General features: G+C 48.8%; 1 protein-coding gene across 1 annotated transcript; it reads right to left on the minus strand.

The window, feature by feature from the left end:
• Positions 1-833: 833 nt before the first annotated feature.
• Positions 834-17,399, minus strand: LOC144159787 (alpha-(1,3)-fucosyltransferase C-like). Its single transcript, XM_077691473.1, has 5 exons — positions 17,296-17,399; positions 16,951-17,146; positions 15,831-15,878; positions 9,938-10,416; positions 834-1,494 (listed from the first exon to the last, which is right to left on the minus strand). The coding sequence occupies exons 1-5, from the start codon at positions 17,397-17,399 to the stop codon at positions 834-836; spliced, it is 1,488 nt and encodes a 495-aa protein (XP_077547599.1).
• Between the last annotated feature and the right edge of the window lie 934 nt (positions 17,400-18,333).

Here is an 18,333-nt window from a genome sequence, read left to right on the forward strand (position 1 = left end):
ACTGTACTAAGACAACAAAGATATATTATTGATATCCCAACGACCAGATTTAAACGAATTTTGCAGACGGTTACAAGGCGTCTTTCGCGCCGATTGAGCAATACACCCAAAAAGAATTTTACAGATCCTTTATATCTCCATTGTAAACCGGGTATTTGTCGACGTTCACAAAACCGGATTTACATCGTGTAGACAAGGTTGAGCCAGCCGGACATTAGCAGAGATAGAAGACATCGTCAAAATGGCGGGCGTCTTTTCCGAGTCGTTTTGTAGCACTTTGTTGCCTCGTACACGCAGCATATACGTTTTGTAACCTTTTTGTGCTAGCTGGGGTGTAGCTACATCTGCCAACCTCAAATCTACCACTCTACGCAGCTTTCCTAATTAGTTCGGCGCCGAGAACAGTATACGTTTAGACCATCATCTTCAACCGCGTTGCGGATACGCATTGGATGCTGTCAGCGGAATTTTTCGTCTTTACACATGAGTGTTCTGACACACGTTCATGCGAAGCATACATATTGTTACGTGGCGGCAGAAGGAATGAGGCGAACCATGGAGGATGACGACGCGATCTATTTACAGTACCAGATGACCTATTTACATTATTTACAAGGCAGCTGTTGCAGAGCGTTCGCCCAGGCAGCACGCCCCACACACAGCTCTTCGTCGTCCTTCATCGGGCCCACAGCGGCGCATACCCTACTCCGCTCTTCCTCGTCTCCTCGTGACATAATGCCACGGGGCAATATGGAGAATGTTTTAGACTCAAGAAAAGAGAATAAAGATGCAACTGTAAGTTTCTTTTACGATGAGACCACATGAACTTTATTTCACTTAGTAAAATTCCAGGACCAACAATGAGCCATTGTATTCCACCAGTGAAACAAGTCTGCCACCACCGTTGTTTGCCGGAAAGATGGGCCGCGGAGCTTGTTACAGAGGTCGCAGAACGGGGCTGGCAACCGCCCGACCGGTTGCCTATTCTTCCAGCGGAGATATTTGGCATACAGCTGAAAGTCACCGGCTACTCTTTTCAAGTATTCGGCAAGGTGTTTAGGGGACCTAAAGCTTAGCGCGTCAATGAAAGAATCCGGAGGAGCAATCGCAGTGTAGTTGGCTCCCCCAAGGACCACCGGAACGATGTCGTGTTCCAGAACATTGAAGAATTTCTCGGTTACGTATTCTCTGCAGATCGAGTTCTCAAAAGAAAGGTAGAAGAAGTATTTCTTCGCGAACATTTCGTAACACGTGGTTCTGTTTTCTCTGGGGCACTTGAGGTTCCCGCAGCCGCCGTACACGTCGACGCCGATGTACTTCTGAAGCTGTTTCACTAAGTGCTCCCTACGGCTCGGTGTTCCGCAATGGCTGACAGCCCAAACGGCCATCCGTGTCTTGTGTCGCCATCTCTTCAACATCTCCTTATATTCAAAGCTCTGCTTTGTCTTGCGTTCTTCAGTAGCCCCGTTTGGGTCTAAGATGTCCGAGTCTGACCTTCAAAGAAAGAGAAAAAAGTAATGAAGTGGAGTCGAAAATTTTGCGCACCATAATAATTCGCAGTATCCTATTTGTAGTGCAACATAAATTAATAAAGGGACCCTGCAGTACAGTGCAAAGTTATGGCACTGCAAGTAAACCTGCGCGGCGTTTCGATTACGCTGCAAGGAATACGTGAGCCAAATATTACACGTGCGCGTGAAGCGGTAAGCGCGTAAATCGCTGAGAGAGAGAGAGAGAGAGAGAGAGAGAGAGAGAGAGAGAGAGAGAGAGAGAGAGAGAGAGAGAGAGAGAGAGAGAGAGAGAGAGAGAGAGAGAGAGAGAATAAACTTTATTTCGAGGACTATCAGTGATTATGCATCATGAAAACGATGCTGGTGGTTAGATTGCGTTGATGGCTGTTAGCGTGAACTGATCAGCGATCGCTGAGAAAACGTGGAAAAACCTAGCGCGCTCTCTTCAATTCTCCTCATTGTGCTCCCCTGGCATAGCCTAAACGACGACTTGCGGCCATGGCTGTATTATTGGCTGTCGCTGGTCATCTTCGCGGCTTATTTCTCGGATTTTTCTGTGACGATCCGCCGTCGTCGGCGCTGTGTACCAACATCTTCGGTGCCTGATCAGTACATTTGTGTTTTGGCATTTATTTTGCGTTTTATGTGCGCGCGGAGTTTGAGTGAAGTACTCAATACTTCCCTTTCAACGACACCACGAGACAAAATGCATTTATTGCTTCAAAACGCCCTAGCAGCCTGAGCGCTTGCTTGCTAGCAGGCAGACGTGCCAATATTTTGTGGAACCAAACAGGAAATACAGCCCTCCACGTTGGGGAGCAAAGAGGAAAACTCCCCGACATATGATATATCCAAGGCCGCCGAAGAGATCTCCGCGAGCAGTCCGCGCCTCCTGGAGAGAGAGAGAAGCTTTCATCGCGTTGTCCGCGCTCGAGTTGAGAGGGAACAACTTTGCACGATTTCTCATCGTGCGTAATTTCGGTGATAGTCAAGGGATTTTTCATAGTTCTTGAGGGAGGAGAATGCTGGGACAATAGACGTTACCCCAAAATACATTCATAGTAGTCGATGCTAAGTGTTGCTGGGTGTCTTAACCCTTCTCACACAGAAGCATAATGTCAAGACACAAGAGGTTCTTTGTGATCGATATAGCACGTCAAACAGGGATTGCCCGGAGTGAAGATTGAGGCAGTCACCTGTGTAGATATCCTATTCGTCCTCCAATACCACAGTCGTCGTTATTGAACGAGCAGATGTACATATATCGGCTGGCTCTCCTATGGAAGTATATTCGAAATACTTGCGAATTTGCATTTACAGATTCTTGCGATACTCTATAGGAACGTGCCACATGGCCGTGAACAGGAGGAGCCCTGGCGAGAATTGCGGTTTCGCTGAAAAAAGTGCGAAGGAAAACTGGGCTGTTGGCCTTCTTCTTTTAGTGGGGCGATAAAAATACGACCGGCTCCACTAATCCTAAGGCAAATCGGACAATTTTCCCCTGTACTAAGCGCATATCCGACAACGGGATAAAAATCACTTTGGCGCTGCTGGAATAACCCTGGACGTGCAAAACGAAAGTTTGGCTTACCCTGGTTTGGCTTCAGTTTCACTTGTCTAACATTTGATTTACCACTAAATCATATTGAAGGTAAACATGCGTTGGGTTTGTTCATGTTTTATTTTTACCGCCCGGCGGTGCCGGCCAGCGTTATCGGTATGCCAAGTGAAGCGCGTGTTTACTGAATATTTTGCTTGCCGCACTTGTTTTCTTTTGATACGGAGAGTGTTTTGAAGTAACGTCACCGGGCTAGAATAATCTTCTTTGGTCTACAGTGCTCTCGATGTAATGCCACGGTGTCACAAACCCGCGCCGAAAGATAAATACCCGCAGAGCAGACGCCGCGATATTCGATTCGCCGACACCAGTCTGCGCACGTCATTTGGTTGACTGCTGGTTTGCCGCCTGTGTATTCGTTGAGTCGTTAGAGGAGCACAGGTTCGCTTCAATAAACTTGTTTTGCCTGCCAGTCAACGGCGTCGTCTTTGCCCAAGCAGCAGAGGCCGGTTGGCAATGTTTGGAAGCTTCATGAATCACCATTGGCTTCCGAGCTTTCGGCCACTCATTGGTAATTCGGCTGACAGATTGATTGAGCGCCAAGCGAACCGCGACCGGATGTAACTTCACACGGAAAGCCCATCGGAGGCCGAGCGTTATCAGGCCGATAAAAGCGAATTTTGGACACGCGCTTGCCGTGTGCGTGGCGTGTGCAAACACGACGGTTAGAACGGTGAACAGGCAAGAATGCAGCAAAAAGTAGTTTTCTAACGAGCCACAGCACCGTGCCACGAAACGAAGCGTACTCAAACTAAACTGCACCGTATTCAAAATAGCGTGCAAGATAGTGTTACACGTTCTCTAGGAATGGGTCATTTGTGTTTCCTAGCGCAACGGTGTCCGTCGGACTACTTGAGCGCTGTGCCTGTTCGCGTTGTTTTTCTCTGCGGCTGGGCTGTTGGACGGACGCGTCACTCCGACGTCTGCGTCTCTGTTGTGGCATTTAAACCTCCCTAGTGCTCCTGTACGTGTCTGTCGGGTGCGTTTAAGTGACGGTGGCTGTGTTTGAGATATGCCTGACTGGTGGAATGACATCGTTGGCCTGCTGCGGCCTTCCGCTGCAAACTTGAGTCCCCAGTCCATGTTTCCTTGCGCGGTGCGGGAGAGCTCGTGCTCGTTCCCGCCAAAACTTCATCTGTCGTTTATAACAATTGCAGCGCGTGAGTGCTGCTGAGTGATGTTGGTTCTCGTGAAGAATTATGCGGTCTCATACATGAACTTTCATTTGTGTGGCGCCAGTTATAGCTATCCTGTTTGCGTCTTTGTGTTTTCCGAACAGGCGGCCGTGCTCCCACTGCACCTTCACGACGTTCAGCATGTGTTGTAGGAAGACTCGTGTGCAGTATAAGAGTTACGGATGTATTAAGCTGGCTTCATTAAACTACCTATAAATGAAGCTTTCGTTTCATTATTTTCTTGAGCAACGAAAACGTATTGTCGAGCGACAAAGTAATTACACTGCCCCTGGGCTTCCCCTTCAGTTCCGTTCGCATCTGGCGCGTCTTCGTGAGAAGACAGAAGTGAGCGACGAGACTGCAACACCGAACCAGTTTAATACCCAATTAGTTCAAATAGTCAGGTTTTTAGCGTCGCTAGGAGGTGTAGCTTTATTTGGTTACCCCATTAAATTAAACGCATTTAAAGGTGACAAGGTTGAGGTCTCATCTACCTCCAAGTTGGCATAGATTCCTTGCAAAAAAAAAAAACGTGAGCGTTCGTGCGTTCCCAACCCACTGTGTAGTGTGTTGCGTTGTATTATGTGATCCTTTGTTGTTAGAAAGCAAAAGTTGCGCTAATAAAACGTTGACGGCAGGATATTTCTGTCGCGATTATTTATTGATGTGGCTACAGTATCCACAACAAAATTTTCCGGAACCGCTGGCATGTTGCTTGTTCTATTCGACTTTTTTCATCATTACCTTGTGCAACTGCATTAAGTGTAAAGCCCATTTCCGGTGAAATTCCTGACTGTTTTCTCAAGAACGAGCGAACTAACTGCTAGCGTAAAACGCAGCAGTGAAAAATAAATAGTGCGATACGTTTCATGTTTCATAGCGATTGTTAACAAGCTAAAAGTTTCGGCATATTTTCACATGTGCATAAGTTAAAGATGGTGCTAGGTGCTGTATTTAGAAAGTACACTGCATTTAGCATTGTATAGAACGATTGTTTTACTCGTTACAGGTGGTACAACGTGAAGGTGTCTCCTGTGGACAAGTGGCGGATACAGCAGAGAGAAGAAGCCTTCCAAGCTGGACTATTCTACAATAGTCCTATTCAACGACATATTGTGATCTTGCCAGGTCGGGGAATTACTGGGGAGGAGGGTCTTGCGTTCATTTAGCTAATGCGTCTGTTTTCTAGGCATCGCAAGCAGTTAAACAAAGCATAGATGGGTTCGTGCTTCATGAGCGGCGGTTTTTAAATTTTTTTCTGCACTGTTGTGTCTGTGCTTGCTTTCGTGTTTGTGTTTTGAACAAACTTATTTCCTATTCTTGCCACTGTTAAGCCAGGTTTCTCTTTGTAAATTTGGTGCGCATAATAAAAAAAAGCTCGCAAGGGGACCTGGTGTGTTGTGTTGCCCAATTGGTTTTGGCAAGTCATGTAATTCCTTCGCAAAGTTGATTCAGCTTGTTTATTGTGCCTTGCGGCCAGATTTGTTTAATTCATTTCATTGTACAGGAAATTATTCAACGAGTGCGCATTAAATAATTTCGTGTGTAATGCCATGTGTAAAGCAGAAATCGTGCCCCGAGGCAAATCATAGAATAGGCATTAGCCATAAGGACTGGCCACAAAGCCAAAAATGTGCATGAATATAGTGTTGGGTCCACACGTAGGCATTATCATGGCAACATACTGGGCCAAGCGTTGTGAAATATTGGCCTTCCGGAGCTTGGCCATTTGTTGGCTTGTCCCCTTTCCCAAACACCAGCCAATAATGGCGCGGAGCTATTGCCAAGCTAGAACACATTGGCCACTGATAATGTGTCATGCCTGGGCTTGGCAATTACTGTTGCTTGCGTGGAAACATGAACATCATACTATTGGTCCAAAGCCTGCCTTTGTCTAAGGTTTTAGTCCCGGTTCCGGCGTTTTCCGAGCCGAACGGTCAGGAACCGCGCTTGCCGATGCCAGCTCCCCCGCGACGCTAAGAGCAGACGGTCCGGAATCGCTCTGATCCATAGCCAGTCTTGTACGCGCGTGACGACTCACGTAGTCAGGCGGCCAACCAAAGGTGTAGATATGGTCCCTAGAAGTATTTCTAGGGACCATAGTGTAGAGTTCATGCCCCAAGTCGGGAGCGGCGGCAGCGGAACTCGCTGCAGCGAGTCACGTGGTGCATTGCCAAGGGCACAGCGCAGCTCCGGCCAAATGGGGGAAATACCGGGTCGGCGAAACCACTCGACAATATTAATGCATATTTGCTTTGAAACCGAAGACCGCATTGGCTCTGTACCGGGCCATATGAGCGGTCGCCTTCGCTATTTGGAGGCTCACGGGGTCGCACACGAGGCTGCATATTTCCAAACCCAACAGGCGCTGATAAAGAGTTGCCACAGTCGCCAACACTTTACCAACGAGGTGGCTTCGACAGTATAAGAAGGAGCGACGACACCGGTTGACGAACGGGGTATTTCAGCTCTATAGTACCGCTCCCACGCGCTAGGGAGATCGTTAAGAAATTTCGCACCGTCGCGGCATACTCCCCTGCAATTAATCGTAAATGCCACAGTCCTCAGGCTCCTCGATGACGCCCATACCATACCGATGTCACTTTTTATTGGTTGCCATCCGATTTACCTGCTACTTGTGGAGCGGCGCTCGCAGGGCAAAACGCTTCTTCTTTCGCTGTTTTTCTCTATCTGTTTTTCCTCTGCTCCATTAGAGACGCGCATGCGCAATAATCGGTGCTGCTGCCGGAGTATTACCGGAAAACCGCGCTGGAAGGCTCGCGTGCGAGACGCAGGTAGGACATCTCGTGTCGGCGTTCTGAGGATTGCAGAAAAAGGTTGCCCCACACTTTTGGAACGAATGGCAGTAAGAGGACTTTTCTCTTCGTGTTAGCAAAAGTTGAGGTACTCGTTCGTATCTTGTGAGGTAAAGCTGAACAACAGGGGTAAAGAGCTGTACAACCATGTGTACTGTACTTGATGTCAAGTTTCCGACTACTTCGTATTCCACTAGAGTTTCTCGCCACACGTCGACTTCGCGCACAGTAGTGTTTTCATTACGTTAAACAAAAATCCCACGCCATCAACACTTAAGAGAAGCCTGGGGAGGGGCGAAGCATGCAGTGTATAAGTATATTCTTGGCGCCTTGGCGTTTTTGCCACCGGAGATGGAACTGTTGCGGTAGACGTATACAGCTTTGGTGTAAAAGCCTCTTGTATTTAATGCATGAAGCTCTAGCGCGACGCGTAAACGAGTGCCCCGGTGTTTTTGGTATACTTTACGTTCTAGCACGATGCGTAAACGAGTTTCACGGTGTTATAGTGCCGTGACTGCGTGATACGACGATTACGACGACGACAGGTGATGCCAGCAGCACCAGCCCTTAATAAAATGTTGAAGTGCAACTTTAATTGTCGTGTTCATTGCCCCGCCGGCGTGCGCCGGCAACGCTGCACGCAGGTATCGGTGGGCGTGCCGGGCGGCAGAGCGTGCGGGGCAAAGAGTTTCGAGGCACGGGCGGGCTAGAGCGGCGGAGCGCGCACGCCGCCGCTGTATCTCGGCTGTGATCGAGGTAAAAACGTTGCCATGACAATTACAACGCCTTCAGGCGCAACATGGCGGCGGCGTTTCCATGGCAGTTGCAACTCATTTATGTCCGACCAGAGCTGCTAGGGAAGGATTTGCCGCTAGTCCCACAATTAGAGGGGACGACGGGTTGAAGGGTGAGATGCAGCGTCCTGCCTATACTTATTCAAGTATACCCAGAAGACATCAGTCATCTGGTATCATCAAACACGGAATATTCACGGCTACAAAACTGCACCGTGACTCACAAAAACCCCACCAAATAGCGCTTAGTTCGCTTAAAAGTGGTCTCCTAGGACTAGTCTCAGCGGGGACCTCAGCCGTCCTGTATACTCGCGAATGAATATTTTACCCGGCCCACCTGTCGTGATTGACTCAGGGCGAGGGTGAAGCAGAAAAATCTGAACCCGAATCAACGCGGACCACAAGAGGTTCAATGAAATCCAAGAACTTCCCCGTCGCCCCCAGGGCATGAACTCTCCTGTTCCCACTCCCTGCATGGACCAATGGTCTAATTTTACTACAACTACTATCCTTTTATTTTGCTTCCGTAAGATAAATGAACCACCAAATAGATATCCCGCGGATCTACGTGTCTTCGAAGACCAAGGTGTTCCACAGCACACGCTTTAACTCGGAAATAGCGAGAGGCTTCGTGGGAAATGTCTACGACTTGCGCCTTCTTGGCTGTCAGTCCCCCTGCTCATCGCTGCCCGCGACAAGAACTGATTATGAATTGGCCACGTGTTCGCTCGACGAACGCGCCGGACGTTTCTTGTAACGTATCTTATTTTCCACGCGATGGCCACTGCTTGGCCCTGCGTCCGTACCCACCTTGTATTTCTTGTTGGGGTTTTGTTCGGAGGTATACAGCAACCGTCCCCGCGTATCCCAGGTGATGCTTCCCAGCAGAAAAGTGAAAATATGAAAGTTTTTGCAGGTTATAAATTCAGGTTTTGAATAGATCATTCCCGCGTGCTTTCTATGTATTTTAGTTGTGCGCACGGCTCCGGGAGAAAGATCTCAGTAACTAGATAACGTAACTAGACCATCCAACCTCTGCCGTGGTTTCTCTCACGTGTGTCCTACCGCCACGCAACAGTATAACACACGAACAAGGACCCAGGAGGAATTTCGGCCAATAATGGGCTCACAATGTTCTTTTCAGCCACTGCGTGTGGAATCCGAAAGGGAAACCTGATAGACCGTCGTTGAAAAACGTGATTGATAGAAGGCCATTTCCAATGCTATAGCATTTCGATGTGGCCATTGCGAGGAAACCCTTCTGTACCCTCGGCGACGCTTATGTGTCACACTTATTGATACTAAATATTAAGTTTAAACACGATAAGGTTTTACCGTTATTTAGGCATACATGGGTTTTATGAAAGCAATGACCCTCACAGAATATAAAACTTCTCAAGCTGAAAGCCTTAAGGTCTTACTGCACGAGAAACCGCCATTAGTGTTGCTGTCCGGTTTAGAAAATGCTCACTGCTGCAAAGAATAAATAAAAGGCCCCTTTGACTGCGTATGGGATGATTGATTGTGCCTTATCGAGCCCACGCTACGCCTTATCTGTTTGTCGTGCCGTCGTGGAGTGCAATAATTTCGAACCCCTGGGGTTCTCTCACATGCGCCAGAATATCAACATACAGGCGTTTTCGCTTTTCGCCTCAGTTAAAAAAGCGGCCACTGTGGCCTGGACCCAACCCGCGTCCTTGGGCTCAGCAGCACAGCGCCTTGGCCACTGAGCCATCAGCGCCATACCTGGCTATGTTTATCAACGTGACCCTCTCCTATGTCTGCATCTATTAGATCCTTGTATTTGCTGCATGTAAAACACGGGTGTAAATGTGTATTCTGTTATTTCTCTTCTCTGCTGCTTCCACGGCTCTATCCACCCATCCTGAATCCACAGAGGCTGTATGAATTGTTATAATATTGATGAGGAAACCGGTGCCCTTTTTGAGGGTAAACGTGTACGCTTAGGCGTGAGCTTTGACATCAATGATGGAGCGTTATTTCAAAAAGAGCACCTACTCACCGGTAAGTCATCGTCCAGTTGAAAATTCCTTTTAGCTTCTTGAGGTTATAGGTGTGTGGCGGAGCCTCGCCGTTCCAGAAAATCCACTTCTGTCGCGAGGCTCTCCACTTGGGCATATCGTTTAAGCTTATGCTCCTAGCGTGAAAGACGACCGCGTCGCTTGACATCAGCGTGCTGCGATTGTAGCTAACAAAGCACTGCTGAGGGCAAGTCAGTCGCCGAGTTGTAACATTTTTTGAAAAACCCAAGACAAATTGGCCATACGGTAGGTACCACAAGAGCACTCTAGGTCCGTCAGGTCTTCCTGCACTTCCCATTTTGCGCATGTAGTGCGGGGCCCAGTCTTTGCTTCGGTCCACCCGACTTCCGTGTGAGCTGAGCCTCAAGTCATCACGGGCGTAGTGCAGGCACGCGGCCAGTACGCAGATTGGCACGAAGATCGCGGCTACCTTCTTCCACTTTGGGGGAGATTGCTGCACCTGCAATTGCGGGAAAAAGGTTCCTCATCAGAAGGATATATCTACTCAATGCCCGACGATGTGCCGAAGAAAGAAGGGCTGAGAAATATAGCACTACTGAGAAAGATACCGCACTAATAAAACGGAAGAAAGACACCACTACTGAGTAACTTTATGTGAAGTTCACAGCTGCATTACTGAGGCGTAAACCTCGTTCCTCTGCCGCTCAGCAAGCTCAGAGTCATGTGGCGCCGCAGCTGCGGGCATTCACTGTGAAAGCCATCAATTGCAGAGATCACCCACAGCATTCTAAGAAGCTTAGGCGTGGAGCAGTGGAGCGCGAGAAAATTGAATGAATTTACGCGGCAGGGGTGGCAGACGGACTGCCGTCCCTAGCCGAAGTGGGCAAATACGCGGGCAATTTTTTGCAGCGCTATTTGAGTTTCCTTGTGCACAATATCCTTTCGTATAAAAAGTTTGCTTTAATAAATTTTTATTTTTTTGACGAAACCACGAACGAAATCATGGCGGTTGGACTTGAAATGTGTACCGAAAAACGTTGACGTGTATATACAATGGCGATGCTTCTGGTTATTAGCGCATGAGGTGTGTGTTTATAGTATGCATTATTGTCGTTTCAAAATTTAGTTAAGCTTAGCAAGACGAAGAACCAAACGAACATTTATTTAAAGGGATGGCTCAAGGCCGCATGGGGAAGGGAAGGGAGGGGAGGTGAAGACCTCAATAGTGTCTCAACATGGAGAACTCAAGAACGAACCGCCACAGTGCAGATAAAGTCTGATGCGGCCCTTCGGACGGATCTAGTCCTCGTAAGCGACTGCTTAGGTCTGGTAGCGCCCCGTGAGACACATCGGCCTGCCTGGGTACCAAGACGAATGACACTGCTTGTAGGTGCGTACACTAGCTTCCGGAAGGACCGTGGCATTACCCCCTCAAGCATAATATCCGCATCCGGCGGAACACACACATGAATCCAGGGAGAAGACAGCAGAATTATTCGCTAACAAAGAAGGCCATAGCGCTGCAATTTAGCTCACTAAATCTGCTAATACCATGTCTATCATGATACCACAGTTATGGCCGTGCAAAGACTTCGAAACCGCGACACGCCTGTCCGATATTGGGCAAAATTAAATAAAAGGTCGTGTTTGTTCACTGTTTGCCAGAGTGTAAGAAATTGAACAGAAATACTGATAATTCGGCACTGAATCGCAAGAATTCTCTAATACACCTGGTCCTTTTGAGGTTGGCTTCATTACTATGCACAATGTAATTGCTAGGAAGACATTTTCGGGGGTGGGGTCACTATAAGCAGTCTTGTATCAAAATATGCAGCTTCAAAGGTATCGTTATGGAGTGATATAAGCACAGTCTTTTAAAGACATTTCTTGGGCTACTCAAACGCCACAATTTTTCTCTGCTTGTCTGTCGCTCCCTCGATTCAGCCGTGTGGCAATAGTTCAAGAAAATTAGTGGGGGGGACGTTGGTCAGCCAAATAACAATATTGCCACACGCTCCGCCGTCGTGTTTTACATTAGTGAGACCGGATAGTGCCAGCGACAAATGGAGCAGCGCCGTGTCATCCGTTAGCCTTCCAGCAGAATCTGCGCCGGGGTAGTACGTGCAAGTGCCGAGTGGCATCCAGCACAGGGCACGTGGAGGCACGTAAGAGAACTCTACCGGCAACGCGTTCGCAGTGCCGCACAGCTCTCTCTCGACGTCGGGTCCCGTGTTCGTGTCCCTTCAGCGTCCTTCCTTTCGTTTTCCCTTCTTAGAAATGACAAACCAAACGTCAATTCAGTTCTGTAAGCACAATTTCGACTAATAAAACGGTTGCTTCGTTCTAGTTTACCCATTTGACGTCTCGTCATTCCTAACAATATTAGGCTTATTTGAGGACCAACGTGAATACATAACTGGAGTTGATTGATGGTAGAATTTAACGCGCGGACGCAATTCAGGCGATGAGGCGCGCCGAAGTGGAGTACTCCGGATTAATTTTTACCACCTGGGGTATTTTAACGTGCGCCGAAATCTCGTACACACGGGCGTTTTTGCTTTTCGCCGCCATCAGAAAAGCAACCGCTGCGGCCGGGAATCGAACCCGCGTTTTTGTGCTCAGCAATGCAACGCCATAAGGTCCAACCACATGCAGCGTACTTTTGGCGTTTTCACGCGGCGACGTCGTCCCGCGTCGACGCGCGTCAGCGCGCGTCGCCAAAAATGCATGGCGACGCGAGCTGACGCCAGATCGACGCCGATGTCTACGCACGCCAGATATCGGCGTCGACGGAGCGCGAGGGAGAACCTTAAAGCGGGCGGCAGCGTCCGGGTTTCCTGTCCTTCTTGTGGTTTGGGGTCATTCCTTTCAGCAGAAAACAATCAATTTCTTTTTAACTTGCGGTAATCGGTTGCCTTGAGACGATTTGCAAGCTATTTCTGTTCGCAAGCGCTCATCCATTTGTGGCTTGTTCGGCTTTCATCGGGGAGATTGGGGATCTGCGATAGCTTTGTGTGAGTTAAATAAGGAAGCTCTGGCTACATCGATTCCAGTATTAGCATAATGTGGCTTGTCTACAAGATCGGTCTGTGAGGAACAAGCGTTATCAACGCCAGAATTCTAGCAGCGCATTCCATTCCATAGCTACCGTGGCTTTCGCAGGGGAGGCCGGGGATGTGCGATAGCTTTCTTTGATTCAAATAAGGGAGCTGTGGTTACATCGCTTGTAGCAGTAGTATTATTGTCCTCGGCTGCAAGATCGGTGCGCAATAAACAAACGTTACCATTTCTCAAATCTCTCAAATACGACCACAACAAAGCACACCCGACCAGGGCTGTAGCCAGAAATATTTTTCGGGGGGGGGGGGGTATTGATTTTGGGAAGGGGGTAGCTTTGCTGAAAGCAACACTAAGTATTGTTTACGTGCTGCCTGGAAAAGATATCGGGAGGGTTCGAACCCCCGAACCTCCCCTCTGGGAACGGTCCTGCACACGACACTATTCGTGGGCAGCCTCGGTTAGTGTACCAAATTCTTCGCGGTGGCCTCGTCTCCTGGCGCGGTCGAACGATTGAGTGCCAGACTTCTATTTTGAAAGTCTGTGTTCCGAATCCTGACGAAGCCTTGATGTTTTCTCTTTTTTTTGCGGGGAGGGTTTGATTAGTTTTTTTACAGGGTTCAGACAGGGTGCCAGAGTACCTTGCCTTTTAACCTACAAATGACGTTCGACGGTAACCTCAGCTTCAAGGTAGCGCTGAAATTGGTTTTACTTTCACTTTAAATTCATGAAAGTGCAGGCGGTGCATAACATGAAGGTTAAATCAAGTAGCAAGTAAAGCAGTTGTGCGAAGTGCGTCTTCGCTTATCATTCTATCTTATTTTGTTCAGGTTTGACCGTGCTGACTCGAGTACATTTCTCAGCATTTAAAGGAGCCATGAAGACAAAGTGCAAATTGGGTTTATTAGTAAGACTGCTTAGTCCCGATAACAATGATACCAATGTCATCGCAATCTTAGAACAAATAACGGAGATATGAAAGAAAATGTGTGAAGCAGTCGCGACCCCGTAGCCAATTTCCCGCAACTTTTCTATGACGTCACGGAACCTTGTTTGTGCGATTGGCGGCCGCCTAACTGACCTGTCCGGACGACACATGACTGGACGTCTGTAATGGGGCCTCTAGTTTTATTTGACCGCATCACTTGAATGCTAACTTGCAGTTAACGCACTGAAAATTGTGTTTTATTGTTGGCCCGTATGACGTCATTCTTGCTCATAACACTTCACTGTGGCGCAAAATTTGAAAGTTTTTAAATACTTCTTGCTTTTTTTTCATTAAAAAACATCTTTTCTGGCTGTAATGGAGCTGAGTGAGATACTGAATCCTAGTTCTTTCAAATTAAACGAAGTTGTATTTTCTCTTCATGGCTCCTTTAAATATTTGCCCGCCAACATACTTAGCAATGATTAAAAACGCCAGGAGATTTTTTTTGGCTAAAGCTAAATTCTGGATAATTGCAGTTGAAGAAGCGACAATAACTGCTCATAAAAGACTTAAACGGGATGGCATACGTGTCCACTAACGCCCGCCGACGCACCGACTGGCACGTGACTTCGCCGGTTTCATGCGGTTACTCGCCCTCTCCTGCGGGCCCGCGCGTTGCCGCCGAACATAGAGTTTCATACTAATATATACTAGAGGGAAATCTGGCGCTGCATTCGCGTGCCGCCGTGGGCGGCGCCATTGCAGCTAGCGACGTTCCTCGCCTCCTTGGCTTGATTAGCCACATGGCTTCTTTTTCGTCTTAAAGCCAAAAGGGGTAACATTGTTTTTTTGTTCATCTTTAACGAAGCTTCTAAATAATCCCTGGCAAATCAATCTTTATGGAGCTTTTACTTTTGGATAACAGAACAAATTCGATTAATTTTCTGCAGTAATAGTGTTGCATTTTTGCAGCCAAAGCCAACTTTTCAGCCTGTTGGTGAGCCATGCCAAGGACAAGTGGAACGTGCCTGCCCGGTACATGACGGCACGCTCGCCGAAGCGCGGCTCCCCTAGACGGTGGCGCCACATTTCCCTCTAGTGTATATTAGTATGAAACTCTATGCCGCCGAACGACGCCGACGCTGGCGCGACGCGTGATTCCGCGTCCTGAGCCACTGAGCCACCGCGGCGGGTACATAACTGGGGTTAAACAGTGTTCTTTTGAAAAGGGTGCGTGATTGCTTATTGCGACTGCAGTTTCGAAGAACACGTTGAAAACTTTAACTTAACCACAAGATACCAAAAATGCGAGCGCCGGTTTATCGCGCTCGTGGGTCGACCACCAAGTCCTAACAGTCCAAACAGATGGCGCGCCAGTAGCGCAAGCGCGGCGAAATTAAACTCCGCAACTCTCCAAATGGGCTGACCGACACAGAAGGGAACAGCGTGAGAGGTTGGTGAATGAGACAAGAAAGCCATTTATACAAATTCCTAGCCAGTCATACCAAATATCGTGTTTTGATGTTATTTGGGACGACGCGAGCAGATGCGCGGCCTATTTTTAAACCAAACTTTACTACTATATACAAATGTACAGCTAACGCGTCCTGGCAAGCGTTGTTCTTGTGTTTTTTTAAGCGTTGCTATCGATCATTCACTCCCAATTGATACCCATTTACACTGTTTTAGAGGGACATGTGACACCTTAATGAACTGCGCACTTAGGCATTTCTGAGGCGCTATGCTTTTCGCATTACGGGCTGATTAAGCTGGAACACCCGCAAGGTAAGCAAACGCATTACTACGGCGTTGGATTGGCCAGGGATGAGATTAAAGGCGTCACAAACGCGTGAGGCAAACCCTACATTTGTGCAGCGATTCGTAGCGGACACGTCAATGATTTCCTCTTCACATGGTGGGGAGCTCACCTCGGACGGAAGAAGCACTTCACTTTGGCGTTTTTGGTGCTCCATGTGCTGGGAAGAGAAATGCGGGGGGCCGTCTTGAAAGAGATTGGTTGGTTCCTTGCCTCGAATTTGAGAATGACGGTGCTGCTGCTTGTGCTAGAAAAAACTGTATAATAGATTGAATCGCTTCTTCTTCTTCTCCTCCTTAATCAACTTCTTCCTTGTCAAGCAGTCGAACACTCTTTTTGGGCTGACCCCAGTCAGCTGTCCTCAAGCCTAAAAAATTACGTTACAAGTATCGCAAAATTATTATCCTAACTGGTCAGTCAGTCCTCAAAAGGGTACGATGCATGTCGAAGAAAGAAATGTCTGTATTACGCAACATTTCTGGCGCTAAGGCACTGCAGCGACCGATGCGCCAAACACGCGACGAAGACGACGAAAACAAAAGCAAGAGCACCCCACGTAGCGTGACCAACTTCTGCCATGAAATTGAATCGGATGAGCATTTCTTCCTTTTTTGCCGCCGATTCTCGCATCACCGGAGAAGACTGCTGGAGGCTCCCCTGCGGTGTCTTGGAATGCCACTAACCTTGCCAGTGCTTTTGTCGTTTGGAGGCACACAGCTAGGTCACTGCCATGGGGATGTCTGTCAAGCCATTCATTCCTTCATTTCAGAGACAGCTCGTCTGCCTTGTTAAAATGATTCTGATCAGGCTCTCTCACTCCTCTTTCTCCTTCTATTTCTGTCTTCAACCTATAGTCTAAATTCTTTCTTCGACTGCACCTTTTTGCCTATCTGGTTTTTTAGTTAAAAAATACACTCTTCTTGGCCAATCCCCCTGAGTGGGTATGCGCCACTTTATGGGCCACCACCACCACCACCACCTGCATGCGTGTCCGACGCCGGGAGCCCTACGAGAGGTGTGAGCTGACGCGAGCTCACGTTGGCTGAATAAACTATGTTCAGTTCCATATGGGGTCGAAGCTGGTTGTCTCTGGGCAGGTCTTGATATCAAATGGTGACGTAAACCGACCTCGCCCATTCTGGCCGCCCACCGCCGCTGGTTGCCCATTCGGTCCCACCGGAGTATGCGGGCCAGTTGCAGCCCGGTGTGAACCGCGAAGCAGCTTCACACACCAAAGCAGCCGCCGCGGTGATGCCCAGAATTACTACCATCTTGTTGGACTTTGATCTAGCGAACACACGGTTCACGCAAGTCGAGGCGTGTTTTCGTCCTCCCAGCGTTGTGACCTCCTTGCCAAACAGCATCGCGGACGGGCTTGCTAGCATCCTTGATGGCCGCACCCGATAGAGCCCTACCACTATCTCAATGCTGTGATCAGCAAGGGCAAGTTCAAGTCGGAGAGCAGCAGGCTGCAGCAGCTTCTGAACACGGGGGAACTTGGCGACTGGTTACCCTGCCAGTTGCTTCATCGCATGGGAAGATATTAGGTGATCAAGGACAAGGCCTCAACAACCCACTGCTTCGGCAGCTCTTCCTTATACGCCTCCCACAGAGCATGGGCTTGACACTTGCAGCTGCCGATGACATGCCTCTTGATCAGCTTGCGGAACTGGCTGACCATTTCCTGCACTACTTCCGGTCCCCCATCATCGCCACTATCACCCTTAGGCCATTTACCCTAAGTGACTATTCCGGGTTTGGTCGACTCGATAGCCGCATTAATGAACTGAGCCACCTGCTCGCATCTATCACATTCCTTTTGCACTTTCGCCGACGTTGAGTCCGAGGCCGCCAATACTCGTGATGTCAGCCCCGTTCTAATAATCCTCCATCAGGCTGAGTGATCTTGGCTCTTCGGGCGTTTGTTTGCATCATCGTGGCCGTGCCCACCACAAGTCTAGAGGGCCCTTTCCGTGGATTGAAAATTTGGAGACTGGGCACTGGCTGCGGCAAGAGAACCCGGTCAAGTAGTCAGGTGCCTCTTTGTCACGAAGTGAAAACGAAGGCAGCTACGACGGACCAGACACACTCTGCGGGTATGTTTCAAAACCCCAGACACCATCATCATCGTCGTCTTGCGGGGGCAGCTATCCCGCACTCACGGGCGAGCCAATCGCAAGAGGCCAGCGACAGAGGCGGGCGGCAGGAGGGCATCGCGGTGTGAAGAACGGCGAAGGAGCCGGTGTGTGGAACGAGACTGGGATGCGCGGCGGTCGGGTGACCAGACCCGTGCCGTGCCCCAAGAGGTCCTCCTCAACTGCAACCTCTAGAACTTCACCACCGCGAGAAAGTCGTGTCGCCGTGCGTGGGCAGGAGACAGCGACACCCCAAGAGAGCTACTTTCGCCACAACGGTGCAACGGGAGCTCGGTGCGCGCGCTACCACCCAGGCCACCACACGCCACCTCGACCTTTTAACACAAAAGCATCACGACTGCGACACCGGGACGAGAGGTAGGACGATCCCGTTCCCGTACTGAACCCTTACTGTGTCTCCGCCGTTCTTTCCCAGACTTTGACTGTTTATCGGTTGTGGATCTCGTTAGTGTTTTCTAT

Source organism: Haemaphysalis longicornis, unplaced genomic scaffold (assembly GCF_048455015.1).
Source record: "Haemaphysalis longicornis isolate Haplotype H1 unplaced genomic scaffold, Haemaphysalis longicornis Haplotype H1 scaffold_10, whole genome shotgun sequence".
Taxonomy (NCBI): Eukaryota; Metazoa; Arthropoda; class Arachnida; order Ixodida; family Ixodidae; genus Haemaphysalis; species Haemaphysalis longicornis.